This window comes from Hyaena hyaena, unplaced genomic scaffold (genome assembly GCF_003009895.1).
Source record: "Hyaena hyaena isolate Hyena2069 unplaced genomic scaffold, ASM300989v1 scaffold_21, whole genome shotgun sequence".
Taxonomy (NCBI): Eukaryota; Metazoa; Chordata; class Mammalia; order Carnivora; family Hyaenidae; genus Hyaena; species Hyaena hyaena.
In genome coordinates, this window is record NW_024080653.1 from 5,819,947 (window position 1) to 5,835,578 (window position 15,632).

At 59.2% G+C, this 15,632-nt stretch overlaps 1 protein-coding gene and 1 long non-coding RNA gene across 5 annotated transcripts in view; one reads left to right on the forward strand and one right to left on the reverse strand.

Moving 5' to 3' along the window:
• The window catches only part of CCDC57 (coiled-coil domain containing 57), a 93,550-nt gene that overhangs the window by 68,725 nt on the left and 9,193 nt on the right, over positions 1–15,632 (reverse strand). For 2 of the 4 annotated variants that reach the window (XM_039226218.1, XM_039226217.1), the window contains exons 1-4: positions 10,515–10,684; positions 3,353–3,454; positions 1,806–1,963; positions 1,651–1,725 (exon numbers count right to left, since the gene is read on the reverse strand). In XM_039226218.1, the coding sequence (XP_039082149.1) occupies positions 1,651–1,725; positions 1,806–1,963; positions 3,353–3,454; positions 10,515–10,607 (428 nt within the window). In that variant the 5' untranslated portion in view covers positions 10,608–10,684. Of the gene's footprint in view, positions 1–1,650; positions 1,726–1,805; positions 1,964–3,352; positions 3,455–10,514; positions 10,685–15,632 lie in introns of those variants that run through there. The other 2 variants (XM_039226220.1, XM_039226219.1) reach the window with 2 other exon arrangements.
• Positions 1,960–11,217, forward strand: LOC120228086. The gene is made up of 2 exons (XR_005527406.1): positions 1,960–2,097; positions 8,937–11,217. It is a non-coding gene; the product is annotated as an uncharacterized LOC120228086 (long non-coding RNA).

The following is a 15,632-nucleotide window of genomic DNA, read 5'->3' on the forward strand; positions in this document are numbered from 1 at the left end:
TCAGAGCCTGGAGCTGCTTTACATTCTGCATCTCCTCCTGCCCCCTCTCTGCCCCTCCCTTACTTGTACTCTCTATCTCTCTCAAAAATAAATTTAAAAAATTTTTAATTATATTCATTTTTTAATTTTTTTATTTAAAAAAAATTTTTTTTAATTTATTTCTAGGAGAGAGAGAGAGAGACAGCGTGAGCAGGGGAGGGTCAGAGAGAGGGGGAGATACAGACTCTGAAACTGGCTCCAGGCTCTGAGCTGGCAGTCAGCACAGAGCCCGACGCGGGGCTCGAACCCACAAACCCCGAGATCATGACCTAAGCGAAAGTTGGACGCTTAACCGACTGAGCCACCCAGGCGCCCTGATTATATTCATTTTTTTAAATTATTTCATTTTGTGATTAAAAAGAGTCTGAGAGGGGCACCCAGGTGGCTCAGTCGGTTGGGCGTCCGACTTCAGCTCAGGTCACAATCTCGCGGTTCGTGGGTTCGAGCCCCACGTTGGGCTCTGTGCTGACAGCTCAGAGCCCGGAGCCTGTCTTTGGAGTCTGTGTCTCCTGACCTTCCCTTGCTCATGCTGTCTCTCTCTCTCTCTCAAAAATAAATAAGAAACATTAAAAAAAAAAAAAGAGAGAGTCTGAGAGTGCCAGATTCTTCCAAAGGCCAGTGGCCACAGCAGACTAAGGGACGGTCCTGGCACCACCAGCCTACGGGTTCACGTGAGGCCACGTTCTGCTGTGCGTGTGGCGCTCACATGCCCCCAGCAGGAGTGTGAACACGGGGCCGGGCCTCTGGCTCGTGCGTGCTGGGCCGGGGCGGGCACAGGTCGACGGTGTCTGTACGGCAGCCTGGAAGGCTCAGGTCTAACTAGGGGTGAAACTGCAGTAAACAAGCTGTAAAGCTTTTCTCCCCCGTGTGCACGAGCTGCACAAACACCACGGCCACAAGGTGGCCCCAGGTCGCCCTTCCTCCGCAGCCCCCCGCGCTCTCGCTCCCGACCAGCTTCCCGATCGTCACACGCCTGCTTTGTACACAGTCACCTGCTGCTTCTCCGGAAGAGGAAAAGGGAGGATGTCCTGTAGCAGCTGGCCGGCCGGCCACACACTGGCCTCTCAGGCTCTCTGGGGGCCCCCCAGTCAGGCCCGGGCTGCTCCCAAGGACAGGCGCTCGCCCACACCGGCCCTCCCCCGGGAGCCTGCCTTGTGCCTTCCGCGCGCCCGCCTCACCCTGCTGGCCTCACACGCCTCGGCCTGGGTGGCCGCCAAGCGCTTCCCCAGGGCTGCTGCCCCGGGGGTGCGCCGTCTACCCACCGAGCGACCCCGACACCAGCAGCGAGGGGCGCGCTGCCCACAGCGAGGTAGGAGACCAGCGGTTCAGCAGGAAGACGGTCTCCTGAGAACCCGGAGAGCGTACGACCACGACAAAAGCGAGAGACGACCTCATCGCTCAGTGAGATTTGTTTTCGCAATCTAACGTTAGCGCTGTTAACACAACTGTGAAGTTCAAAGGCTGCGAAACGCCAAAAAGCCTAAGCGCCACTGAGAACACCCCCCGAGCAGGCAGCCTACGGAAGCCGACCCGCAGCAGCGAGAGCACAGGCCAGGCGCCCGGGCTGATGGGAGCCTGTGCCAGGACCCCCCCCAGGCGGCGAACACTCACTTCCTCCTGAACACGTCCTCCTCCTTCTTCCTGGAGAGCTGCTCGGAGTGAAGTCTGCTTTCTAAGTCTTTTATCCTGAAACGGAGAAAACGTCGGCTCAGGGAAAAGCAGGGGGGCCCCGCCACCCGGCCCGAGGGGCAGGTGCGGCTCCACACCGGGCGTCCTTGGCGGCCGCCAGGTCCCTGAGCTCCTGCTCGCTGAGGTGAAGCCGGTCCCGCAGCTCCGAGTTCGCGGCCTCGGCGCTCTGCAGCGACCCCGCGGCCTGTGCCACAGCCTCCTTCAGCGCCGCAACCTCCTCGTCCCGAAATTTCACCTTCGAAGGAGAAAGAATTCAAAATGAAGCTGAAACTGGAACAAACTGAGGAAAGAGAAGAAAACCTACAATCCAAGAGGCAACAAAACTGCGAGGCTGTGCTCACACGTGAGACGCCTGCAGTGAAAGTGCAGGTGGGGAGTGCGGCCTGGGCGGGCACGCAGGGTGCGCGCGGTGGACGTGCAGGGGAGGGGTGCGGCCTGGGCGGGCACGCGGGGTGCACGCGGTGGACGCGCAGGGGAGGGGTGCGGCCTGGGCGGGCACGCAGCCCACCAGCACAGCGCTGATTCCACCCAGTTTCCTGGCTCCCCTGTGAATATTAAATACTTAATCAAACACACAGGTGGAGAGGTAAGGCCGTGGCTGCCCACACGCGCCAACTTAAAATAACATTTCAGGGCCTCGGTTTCCTCAGCCGTAACTGTGGGCGCTGGCGACGACTGCGGCGCCCAGATCAGCTGTAGGCGTGTACCAGCTGCGCCTGTGTAAGGGCCTCGCAGGGCAGGTGGAGGTGCGGCAGGCATGCAGTGTGCACGTGCCCAGTCCCACCGTGGAGCCCAGGGCGGGGACCCCTGGTGCTGCCTGCTGTCCTGTCCCAACTCTCAGAAGTTGCCAAGCAGCCTCGTGAGGGTCCCTGTGGGCTCTTCCAGGACTGGGGGCAGGGCACCCATGCAGAGGGGCCTGGCGGGTACCTAGGAGGGCACGGCTGGCACACAGGGAAGAACTGGTGTCTGTGCCAGAAGGCGAGGCTGGGCTGTGGCCTGCGTGGCACAGACACAGCCACGCACAACTGCCAGGGTTCTCAGGGCCTAACAGCACCGTGGGGAGGCTGGCGGCCTGGGGAGGCCCTCACTGAGTGCTACGGCAGGGGCTCTCTCTCTGGCACCTGCTGAATGCCCTTGCGGGTGTAACCCACCGGGTGACAGCCTTGGGCTGGGGGGAACCCCTGCTTCCTGTACCACCTCCCACTCCCTCAGGGCTGGCCCTGCGTCCATGCCAAAGGTGGGGCCCGCATGCCCCTCGGGCGCCCCGGCAGCACCTGGCTGCCCATGTTCACGAAGGGTGGCCAGCACCCCGGCCAGGGGCCCAAGCCACACATGGGCCCCAACGCTGGCCGGGCCTCCTCTGCCCTAAGTGGATAAGCTCCACCCCCCGCAGGCCCAGCTGAGCTCACGGAGCACACAGGTGGGTGGCGGGGTGTCCCTTGGGGGCCGGGGGGCAGCTTACCCTGGGTGGGGGCACACCTCCCCAGGCAGGGGCAACCAGAACCGTGGCAGCAGCCCGCCTGTCGCATCGCCCCACCACCCGGCCCAGAGGCGGCCTCCCTGCTCCCGAGCGAGTGGCACCTCGCGGCAGAGGCGGAGCTGTCACGGCCCGCGGCCACCGCACCTTGAGCTCGAGCGTCAGGACCTCGCGGCTCATGCAGTCGGCCCGCAGGCGGAACTCCTGCTCCCTCTTCCGCATCTCGGACTCAAACTCCTGCAGCAGCTCCTGTAACGGAAGGACTCGCGGTGAGAAGAGGCGGCGGCACCCGAGCAGAGACCACGGCCACCGCCAGGCGCCACGCAGGCGGGCTCGAAGCCGGCAGGCCGCGGACATCCCCCCTGGCGGCAGAGGCGCCACGCCGGCACTGGAGACATGGCCTGTCACGCCTGCATAAACCGCCTCTGCGGGCCCATGGCGTCAGTTTGCCTCGACGGGCGCGATCCGTCTACTCGTCCACACGGTGCCACCAGTGTCGGCCCGGCACCTGTTGAGCCGCTGAGCCTGTCCTGGGGGCACACAGACGGAGACCCGCTGGGGGCTTGGGACGGGGACCTCGGCGCGCTCACCCTGCCCCTGCACGGGAGCGGCGCTGCTGACCGCTTTCCGGGTGGCTCCGGCCACCTCCACGTGGCACACCCACGCCACTGTGTCCCCGCCTGCGTCCAGAGCTCTCTGCTGGCTCCTCGCCAGGATGGGCAGCCCTGTCACCCACCGCCCAACGTGGTGACCTCAGGCCCTGAGCCTGCTCTGTAAGGAGGCCACCTCCACTCTCCCAGGCTCCCCCACAGGCTGAATTGAAAACACGGCCTTGTCGTCATGAGATGCGAGCGTTCCCTGTGCAGCAGCAGAGCGCTGTGAGCCTGGTTCGGAGGCTGCTTCTGGACGTGGGGCTGCCGTGCCCCTCCCTTCCCCTCGCGCCACTCTGTCCCCTCTGCCCCCCCAGTGCTGTCCCCCCGGGCAACGTGAGCCTCGCTCTGCAGGCTCGACGCTCCGGCCCAGGGTCCGCATGCTCTCGCCAGGGCTCCGGCCTCCGCCGCTCTGCAGGCAGCCCCAGCCTGGCCCAGGCCCACGGCCCAGCAGGGCCCCCGGGGAGCAGGAGGCTGCCAACTCAGCCCCCCCCCCGCCTTCTCCAGCTCCAATCTCTTGGTTCCCACCGTTTTGAACTTGGAAGGGAACGGAGGCGACTGCAAGTGGCGCCCCCGGCCTCCGGCCAGGCCCAGAGCTGCTCCCCGGAGACTCCCCTGGAGCCTGGCATCTGCAGGCGTCTCCCCGCCCGAGCGCGCAGCCGTCTGCTGTCCAAGCCGCCGCTGGGAGGCGGGGCAGGCTCTGTGTCCAGTGTCCCCTCTGTGGGTTTCCAGATGCCTCTGAAACGCGTCCCGCTCGCTGCTCTGGAGGCCTTGTGTTCTCAAGGGCCTGCGCTGAGAAGCGACTGGCTCTTCTCAATGGCCTCGCTCTGGTTTTCCACGGTGTTTCTGGAATGCGATCACTGAACTGAACATCCGATTTATCCTCCACGTCTCTTAAATTTTCTACCAGATTTTGTCTTTTTTTTGGTCTACATTCTGAATTTCTTTCTTTAAATACACTTGTGATTGTCAGAATTCTTTCTTGACCTGTGAGTGGCCCTTCCTCCCCGCATCTTGTTCTTGGGTTCAGACGTAAAACCCATCTCTGGGGGGCACTAACCACATGAAGCCCCCAGCACGTACCCTGAGACCCTGAAAACTGCAACAGAGCATGAGGAGTGGCTGACCTGTCCCCACCCCACTCCGGACAGGCTGAAGGGCAGGGGGAGTCACAGGGTCACTGGCTGGTCAACAGACCTCTAGACTAGCCAGGACAGCCAGACGCCTGTGTGGGCACATCCAGCCTGGGCCGGATGCCTCCTGCTGGCTGCCCAGCTGCCTCCCACCTGAAGTGGGCACACGATGGTGGGCATCAGGGCACTGAGTCAGCAATCACCTCAGTTCTATACAGGGTCATTTTCTCCGTTATTCTCAGCTCCTTTGCCATGCTTCTGGCGATTCTCAAATGTCCCAGATGTGAGCACAGAACCCGCTTCAGATCCTCTGTACACCACCACCCCCACCTCCCCTCTGCGCTCTCTCTCTTTCAAAAAAAAATAAATATATATTAAAAAAAGAAATATAAGAAACTCACTGGAATGATGTCAAAATTATATCACCTGCTATTCATAAGACACTGTTAAGGAAAGGAAAAGGCCAGGTCCTAAGTGGGAGAAAATAACTGTAACATATGTATCTAAGAACTTGATTCCAGAATATATAAAGAACTCTAAAAAATCAGTAACATGATGGCAAATAATCCATCTTTTAAGAAGGGCAAAAAGGTGAACAGATACTTTACAAAAAAAGGTATATTAATGGCCAATGAACGCAAGGGAAGATGCATAAACTTGGACCGAGGACAAGAAAATTAAAACCACAACGAGACACCACGACTCGCCCCCTGAAATGGCTGACGATACGCTGTGCTGAGAAGGGCGTGGAGTGGCTGAAATTCTAATCTACTGGCGCTAGCAGGAACATAAAATGGCACAAATGTCCTGGAAAAAAGGTCGGTGATTTCTTACAAAGTTAAATACGCCCTTAGCACACAACACAACCCAGAAACTCTACTCCCAAGTTATTTACCCAAATAAATGGAAGCCTGCCAAGAATGTCCACAGCAACTTTATCCTTAATGGCCTCAAACTGGAAATGACGCACTGTCTGAAATGTCCACCCACAGGGAAGAGCCGTGCAGCATAGCTACACGGCACAGTCCCACCCGGAGCGAACAGAGCCTACTCCTGAGCGTGCAGCACAGCGTGCACGGGGCTCAGAAGCACCCCGCTGCATGGAGGTAACCGGACAATAGAGAGCACAAGGCGCAGACTCCATGTGTGTGAGGGGGGGCCTCTCCCAACAACCAGAGTCCCCGTAACGGCAGGATGCAGACCTGTGGTCACTGGGGCTGGAGCCATTCACTGACCGCCAGGGCGCGTCTCAGCCCTTACACGGGTGTGTGCGCCGTGTGTAAGTCACCGAGCCGACTGGGGCACCTGCGTGGACAGGGGTCCCAAGGTCAGCTCTGCACCACAGGCACCAGGGTCCACACCCACTGCCTTCCTGCTCCTCAGCTGGGCAGCTCAACACTGTTAAAGAGAAGCGCACCAAGCTCCTGCCCACTGGCTCCTCCGTCTGCACACATGGGGGTGCCTGCCCCGTACATGGACCTGCGGCCGACGCCAGGCCAGCCCCGTACACGGACCTGCGGCCGACGCCAGGCCAGCCCCGTACACGGACCTACGGCCGACGCCAGGCCAGCCCCGTACACGGACCTACGGCCGACGCCAGGCCAGCCCCGTACACAGGCCTGCGGCCGATGCCAGGCTGCCCTGACCACACGTGCCCAGAGCTCCCCACACTGCGTTCCCAACAGCCCCTCCCTGCGGGCTGCTGCTTCTCCAGCCGAGATCCTCCCTCCATTGCTCAGCTCTCTCCATTTTTAGTCTCTTAGTGTCCATTCCCAATGGTCTCAGGAAAAGAGAGCCCCACAGGGTCGACTTGGCCATGGACTAGAGGTGTGGACATGCTCGGTCCTCAGGAGAATGGGGGCACAGAAGCTACATGGGGGAGGGGCAGACTGGGCTGATGCAGAACACTGGAGTTCGTCTTTGTCTCTCCTGTCCTGAAACCTCACAGTGCCCCCGACCCAGCCCTGTGGTCAGAGGAGAGCAGAGGTGACATCGGGCCCGTGAAGCCCATCCCCACGGAGGAGCACACAGGCAACACGGCATAGCAAGCAGGACCCCAAGCGATCCCTGCTCTTGAAGAGACCTGGACAGACTCGGCTATGCAGAGGAGGGCCTGGGAGGAGGCTGAAGCCCGCCCGGTGGTGTGGCCACACCTGCCACCTCCCTGGGACGCCCTCCCCCGGGGAGGCGGGCGGGAGCCGCACACCTTCCCGGTGACACACGTACGCTGGATCCCTGGATCTCGGAGGGTCGAGTGGGGGGCTCGGAGGCACTCGCAGAAGTACAACGGAGAGCATACGTTTCACTCTTTTTATCCTTTGAAAAGCAAAATGAGGTATAAGAAGTAACGTGAGATTCCTTAAACTACAGAACAGAGAATTAAGAAAGGAAGAAGATACGGAGAGGAAAACCTTTCATTTAGGAAAGGAAAGAAAATCCTCAAGTACAGATAGAAGAGGGTCAGATTCTAGCTCTTCTAATATGTGAACGTCCACAGGAAAGACTCATCTAGTCTCTTGAGTTCAATTCACCTGACTGACTACCTGGACGCCTGTGTATGGGGAGGGCATGGGAAGGTGGGCACCGTGAGTGAAGACGTAGACAATGAGGGAAAACCCTGCCCCAAACAGAATAGGTGTATTTCCCAATATGCTAATCCACCCACCACTGGGCACACTGAAAGAATAACAATAGTTTCATTACGTTCTTATTTAATTTACAGTATATTTAAATAATTTCATTGTGAATTTGTATTTTCTACAATAATTTAGTTAAGCATAATTAAATTGTATTTCGTTATCATAAAAAAAAGAAGTAACGAGATTCTCTCTTACTGGGAGCAGAATACAAAAGTCATTTGGGGTTCTCTCCTAACATGTTACACAACCACGAAGAATTTGGTCTCTGCTCTAAGTTCTGCAGGTGCGGGGGGCTGGGTCGCGCAGCGGAGCGCCGGCCGGGGGCGGGGGGCTGGGTCGCGCAGCGCAGCGCCGGCCACCCTCCTGCTGGTGCCCTCACAGGCCCTGCCCTCCCACCTCCCACTGAAGGCTCGGCCCGGGGTCCCTGGTCTACAACTGCTCTTTGGCAACGCCCCAGGCTGCCAGCTCTCGCCCCGTGGCCTCCCAGTGCTAACCTCCAGAGTGCAAAGTCCCCTCCTGCCCGACACGCTGGCCTGGAAGTGCGGGAGCCGCCTCCCACGTGACCTGCCATCATCCGCGCTCTACCCAGGGCCGCTGCCCGTGAGCCCTACACGGCCACCGGCACGTCAGCCCCCCGTGACCCTGAAGGGCTGCCCAGGGCCCCCAAGTGCAGCCTCCAGACCCCTTACCGCTGGCAGACTTCTGCTCACAGGCCCTCTTCCTGACCTCATGTTTAAAGAGGCCAGCCCCCGCAGCCTGCCTCACTGTGTCATGCAGGTGACTCCCTTGGGACCTCCCAGCAGGGACTGTACCATTCAGGTGTCCGTTTTGCCCCATGGAGGGCCAGATCACTCACCCAGCAGGCAGGTCCAGGTACTCACACCCTAACTCCAGACCTTGGAAGACACCTAGCACGTGGCTCGTGTTTAAAAAAATATATATAAGTTTTGGGGCGCCTGGGTGGCTCGGTTGGTTAAGCGTCTGACTTGGGCTCAGGTCATGATCTCACGGTCCGTGGGTTCGAGCCCCACATCGGGCTCTGTGCTGGCAGCTCAGAGCCTGGAGCCTGTTTCCAATTCTGTGTCTCCCTCTCTCTCAAAAATAAAGAAACACTAAGAAAATTAAAACAAGGTTTTTTTTGTTAAATGAATGAATAAATCATTCCTACTCTGGTGGCTTCTAGTACTGTGATGCTATAACCAACACAGGAAAAAAAAGCTTCCCTTCAGCCCACAGCCTACAACTTGCAGGTATAATAAGAGTCAAACAGAGCCACTCAGTTCTCTTTATCTTGTATTTCCTTTTTCAGGAGAAAAACCATTATCACCATTGAATCAATTCGACCTCTGACAAATCAACAATGGACACAAAGACCCTCAGAAACAAGAAGTGGGAAACCATGAAGCCAAGAGCACGTAAGAGCCCAGTCAGTCACTGAAAGAGTAAGATGTGGGCAGCAGAGTGGGGTTCAACCAAAGGCACCCTGTTCCCCGCAAGCCACATTGGCTCAGACTGTTCCAGAACCACGCTGGACAAAGGCTACCAAAGCGGCCACCCTGGGTGGAACGCCAAAGCTGAGGAGTTGAAACATCATTTCTTTCCTTCCAGAAGTAGGGCCGGCAGGAGAGCCTGCCTGCCTGGGTCGCAGCAGCCGCCCGGCCCGGGGTCATCACTGCCTCCGAATGCGGCTGAGTGCCTGCTAACAGGGACGGCCCCACGGCCGCCCAGGACCCTTCAGGAAGTCCTCTGGATGTGACCCCAGTGCCAGGGGACGTACCTCAGGAAACCCCCTCACCTCCTGGCTAAGTCCCAACTGCGCTTTCCTTCGTCCCGCTGCTCAACCCCTGTTTTGTGCCCTTACAACTTGAGCTGTTTCCAAAATCAAACCTGCTCATAATGGACACAGTTCTTTGGTTCTAGAAAATTCCAAAAGAAGTCCTCTGCAGGAGATTTCAAAAGCTCTTTCTCCTTAGTTCAGAATGACAGATCTCATTTTGCCAGTCTCTGGAATTTCCAGGTGCGTGTGGATTCCCCATACATACGCCTATTAAATTTGCTTTTCTCCTCTTAACCTGTCTCATAAGCAGAAGGACCCTTGAGGGGACAGGAGTTCTGCCCCCGCCAGCGGCCGTCCCAGGGCAGGAGAAGAGCAGCTAAGGGTTTACACCCTGGAGGCGTCCTGGACTCCGGTCCATCTGTGCCGGGCATCAAGGGGACCTTGGGCAGGTTGCCCAACGCTTCGCAGCTGCCGCCCACCTGTGAAGTTCTGATCAAAACCGCGTGCCTCTGCTGTGAGCAGCACAAGGAGCTTCGTGGAGCCGTTTCCATAAACGCAGCTGCTGCCGTGAGGACGTCAGGTCAGCACACACTCGGGAGACCAGGGCGCCTGTCACCCCGGCACCTGCGTCCACACGGCACAAGCGAGACCGTCCTCTTTGGCCAAGCCCAGCGCAGCTGCGTCCGCCGGAAGTGCAGGCCGAGTTTCAGTGTCGCGGAGTTTAGTGTGGTGACAGGTTTAGTATGACCCGCCGGCTGACGCGCTGCGTGGAAACTTAGGACTCATCACCTGCGGTTTCCCCCAAACACACACGGTTACCACAATGTGAGTTCCCAGCTCTTTTCTACAGCGAGTAACTCAAGTGTTAACTTTTCAATATTTTTTCTAACATGAGTAAGGGGACGACGTTTATCCCCTTGTGAGGAGAGACACTGGGGGTTCTACCGGCGAGGGCCAGACGCCCGCCGCGCCCTCCGGCCCACCCGGCACGGAGACCTGCCCCAGGAGTTCACCGTGGAGCCCACGGATGCCACACGGGCAACACGAAGGCCACAACAAACCCGCAGCGATGTGGTTTCCGGGTGGGCGGGCCGGGGCCCGGCGCCCTACCTGCCTCTGAAGGGCAAGTTCGCCGTCCAGCTCCTCGAGCTTCCTCTCCAGCCTCCACTTCAGGTGTTCATACTGTTCCCGCCGCTGCTCCATCTCCCCGTTCTTGTCACTATGCAAACAAGGCAGTGTCAACACACGCACGGACACAAGAGGGCCCGGGCCGCACTGCGAGCGTGACTGCCTGCACAGGCAGCCTGGGACGGGGTCCGGAGGCGCACAGCACGATGCCGAAAGCGTCCAGGACACAAGCCAAAGTCGCTGGTCACACCGAGGACCAGGAAGGGAAGGAGCAGTCAGCAGGAGCAGACGCCAAGGTGACGCAGACGTCCGAGTCTCTCATAAGGGCTGTGAAGCGGCCGTTATTTAAAATGCTTCAACAAGCAGCTTAGTTCAGCCTTAGAAAAACTTAGGAAGAATCCAACAGGAATTGAGAACTAAGAGGCACCATAACCGACAGTTCACCGGGCGGCTCAACGGCCGAGTGAACAGAACATGATAGAGACAAGAATCTATGAACTTGAAACCAAAACAACAGAAATTGCCCCATCAAATAACCGAGAGACACAGGAGAAAATGAGCAGAGCCCAGGGAACGAGGGACAGCCACAAAGGAGGAGTGGTGGTGCCACTGAGTCCCAGATAGAGGAAGAGAGGAGGGCCGAAATGTACTGACAGAAGCCATGGCAGAAAATTTCCCAGATTTGGCAAAAAGAAAAAAAAAAAAAAAGGAACAGACAAATAAATGACCTGAGGAGACACTTTAAAATGTAGAGCACTTGGGGCACCTGGGTGGTGCAGTCGGTTAAGCGACTGACTCTTGCTTTCTGCTGAGGTCACGATCTCACGTTTCGTGGGACCAAGCCCCACATCGGGCTCTGCGCTGACAGTGGGGAACCTGCTTGGGGGGTTCTCTGTCTCTCCCTCTTTCTCTGCCCCTCCCATGTTTCTCTCTTGCAAATTAAGTAAATAAACATAAAAAATAATAATAAAATGTAGAAGACTATAAGTAAGGATGCTTTAAATCCTCTGAAAAACAGTTACAAGAAAAAATCAGTACGCCCACGGACGGCAAGCTGGCCCACGTGACACCATGTTAAAAGCACCTGCCACATGGGGCGCCTGGGGGGCTTAGTCGGTTAAGCGTCTGACTTTCACTTAGGTCATGATCTCGCGGTTCGTGGGTTCGAGCCCCGTGTCGGGCTCTGTGCTGACTGCCAGCTCAGAGCCTGGAGCCTGTTCAGTCTGTGTCTCCCTCTCTCTCTGACCCTCCCCTGCTCACGCTGTCTCTCTCTCTCTCCTGGAAATAAATTTAAAAAAATTAAAAAAATAATAAATAAATAAAATAAAAGCACCTGCCACGGACCCTACAGGAACATCACGGTGTGATTGTTAACCGTGAAGTGCCAATGTCCGTCCTGCGGGTGCGGTTATGGCGCCCCTTCGCTGCGGGGGTGCTGGCCGTGGCTGAACTCTGCAAGCCTGTCCTCTGGGCCCCGGTGAGGCGGCGCGGGGTGTGATCGTCACGCACCACACCGCCTGCACAAATGGCGGGCGCGCTCACACGCTGCATGGCGCTGGGAGGTCTGCAAAGGGCACTCTCACGATCCGGGAAGCTGTGCCCATGTGTGGTCGTGGGAGATGCTGGGCTGCGGGCCGGTGGCTTATGAGCTCCCCTCAGTCCCAACCTGCCACGGAAGCAGACCGAACGGGCCCAGAAGCCACAAAGAGGGCCAGGGAGCCATCTAAAGAGATGTGGCAGGGCTCGGTGCATGCCACAAAGAGAAGCTGCCCAGATGGCTGGGAAAGCGCCACGGCAGGTTGTCACAGCTCGTGCAGGACGCCACCGTGCGGGCATGAAAGTGAGCTCTCCTGGAGGGAGCACAGCAGACGGCTCGGGCGGCTTTTCCTTTCCACAACCACCTTTGCCTCACCCGTGCGAGTTATGCTCCCCTTACTGTCATAAGTTTTAACAAGTACTCTAAGTACATGTGTGACAGCACAAGAAGCTAGTCAGGGGCTGCCTGGGGGGCTCAGTCGCATCGTTATGCATTCGACGTCAGCTCGGGTCACGATCTCAGGGTTCATGGGTGCAAGCCCTGTGTCAGGCTCCGCAACGACCACACAGTGCCTGGAGCTGCCCGGGGTTCTGTCTCCTTCTCTCTGCCCCACCCCCACTCGCAAACACGTGCGCATTCTGTCTCTCAAGATAAACAGAATTTAAAAACACAAACCACTATTCAGAACCCCATGAAGTGACAAGAGACCTGCAAGATGCTGCCCACCACTCTACACACCGTGCGCACACACACACTCATGCACACGCGCACGTGCACACACACGCAACACCCTCCCGCGCGTGCGCACGTGCATTCACACGCAACACCCTCCCGCGCGTGCGCACGTGCATTCACACGCAACACCCTCCCCCGCGCGCGCACCCCACACTCACACGCGCGCGCACGTGCATTCACACGCAACACCCTCCCCCGCGCGCGCACCCCACACTCACACGCGCGCGCACGTGCATTCACACGCAACACCCTCCCGCGCGCGCACACCAGGAAGACGTACCCCGAGTGTTAACGTGACGTCACGCACAGACACCCTGAAATCGGGAGGGACAGCAGAGTTTTAAATGAAGCCTGCCGTGTCTGTCTTCCCGGGGGGAGCGGGGAGCAGCCGTGACCAGGGCGGGGGCCGGCCGCCGGGCCCTCTGACCCGGGCTGGGCTCCCGGTCAGCCTGCCGCAAGCGAGCTCAGGGAGCGTGGGGACTGGGGCCATCAGGAACGGGGGCAGCTTGTACTGGAAGGACACAGACGTGTGAGCGGAGCAGAAGGGTGCGCGTCTCCGCGGCGCCGCCTCACCTGCGCGCGCGCTCCAGCGCCAGCCGCCGCTCCTCCCGCTCCAGCCGCCGCCGCCGCCGCAGGTCCTCCAGCCGCAGGGCCGCGCCCGCCAGCGCCCGCCGCAGCCGGGCCGCCTCCACCCGCAGCTCGCTCAGCTCCGCCTGGCGCGCCTCCTCGAGGCCCCGCGCGCGGGCGAACGCGGCGTCGTAGCGCTCCAGCTCGCGGTCGCGCTCGGCCAGCAGCCGCAGGTTGTAGACGAAGTCCTCCCGCAGCGCCCTCCACTCCTCCTCCCTGCGCGCCGGCAGCGGGCCCAGGGCCTGCTCCGCGGGCGGCGGCATCGGGGCGGCCGCGGCGGGGGCGGGGGGCGCGGCCGCAGATCCCCGCGTGGGGCACGGCTGTGGCGGGGGGGGGGGGCGGCGGCTGCGCTCTGGGCCGCTGAGCAGCTGTGGGGTCCCGCGTACCTCCGGGCGCTTCCTGAAGGGCCGCGGCCCGGGAGGGCCCTTTGTGCCCAGCCCCCGCCCCGCGGCAGAGGGCGCAGGCCGGTCCATCCAGGGTCACAGAGGAAGGAAGACGGGACACCGTCTGCTCCCCGACAAGGGCCAGGTCCTGCGAGCAGGGCGCACGAGGAGCTCCCCCACCCCGCAGCCGGGGGAACGAGGCAGCTGAGGAGCTGGGCGAGGCCTGCGGTCCACGCGCCGCCGCCCGGCACCCGATGCCCCGCTGCGGAGCGCGGCCGAGGCGGCTCTCAGGAGCAGCTTCCTTTGCGCGTTTCTCTCCAATCCGTCACAGTCTGGCACTTTTCTAAAACACGATAAAAAATAAAGCACTAGAGGAAAACAAGATAAAGAACCAAAGACATGTAATACACGAGCCCAATTCTTTAACACTGAGATTCAACAGCATAAAACGCCTTCGTCAAACTGCCCTAAGTGTCTAAAATCCTCTCGCTCCTACGTGTCTGCCAAGCACGGGCCGCGGGGGTGCGTGGTGGGTGCTGTCAAGGGCCGCGAGCGCCCGTCACCCGGCAGAGAAGGGGTGGATCCCGTAAAAACACGTGGTGTCGGGCCTTGACCCAGCCAACAGGCCTGAGGCCCCGCAGCCAGCACAGGAGGTAGGCAGGCTGGGCCCGAGGGCCCCTGTCACCCTGGGGGCAGACAGCACCCCTTCTCCGACAAGAGCTTTCCAGAAGGGCCAGGGGCATTCAAGGCAGGCATCCAGAAGTGACATTTGAGTACCGCTGTCATCCCAAAGAATCTAAAATGGGGGCGCCTGGGTGGCTCAGTCGGCCTGGGGGAGAGGGACGGTGGACGGGACCTAAGTGGCCTGAGAGCACACTCGGAAAGGGGGGGTCGCAGAGGTTACAGTGCAGCTGCGCCTGAAGTGGTCCCCACAGCAGCAACACCGGTCCACCCTGGTCAGCATACAGGGAACGCCGACAAAACCTCAGAAACATGAACGAGAGTACTTACGGGGCTATTTACTGTTTTTTGTTTTCTTTAGGGCAACTCTAGAATTCTTAAGCAAGTGACCACTGTCCGGTCAGCAAAACTAAAATCAGCAGTACTACTTTTTGGGGACACAAAATTCACTTCACTCCTAAAGTTACTAATAACAAAAACCACCAACAAAAAATTACCCATATAACCAAATCTGTTATTATAACATTTTGGTAATAGAATGAAAAAAAAAACAAACAATAAATTCAAAAGCATTGGTAGCACACTAACCGGGGGCAAGCCTTCCACCACCACACGGGTCTCGGGCCCAATGAGTGAAGTTTGATAGTAATTCTGGCTGAAGGAAGGAAGGAAGGAAGGAGAGACAGAGAGAGAGAGAGAGAGAGAGAGAGATCGCCGAAATGGTCCTGGCTGGTACTGGCAAATCCCAAACGAGGGTCGGGGCCCCAGGCACAACGCGCCTCTCACAGGAAAGGCGCGCGGCCCACGTCCGCTCTGAGCTGGGAGCAGCGCTGGGGAGACCGCAGGGAAAAGAGGAAACCGCCGCAGGAACCAGGAGGGTGAGGCAGCCGAGGCCACGCAATCGGCGCGTCTCAGACGGAGAGCAAAGCACCAGCGGATCGGACGGGGCAGCGCGCCCACCCCCGGGTCGGGCAGCGGGCAGTTCCTCAGGTGACGCCAGTGTCTCCTCGGCACTGGCACCAGACCCGAATGAAGCCCTTAGGAAGGTCTTCCTGTCAGAGCAGTGAGTGGTGCAGGTCGGCGCTCCTCCCGTAGAGGGCGGTGGGTGTGGGGGGGGCGGTGGGTGTGTGGGGGGGG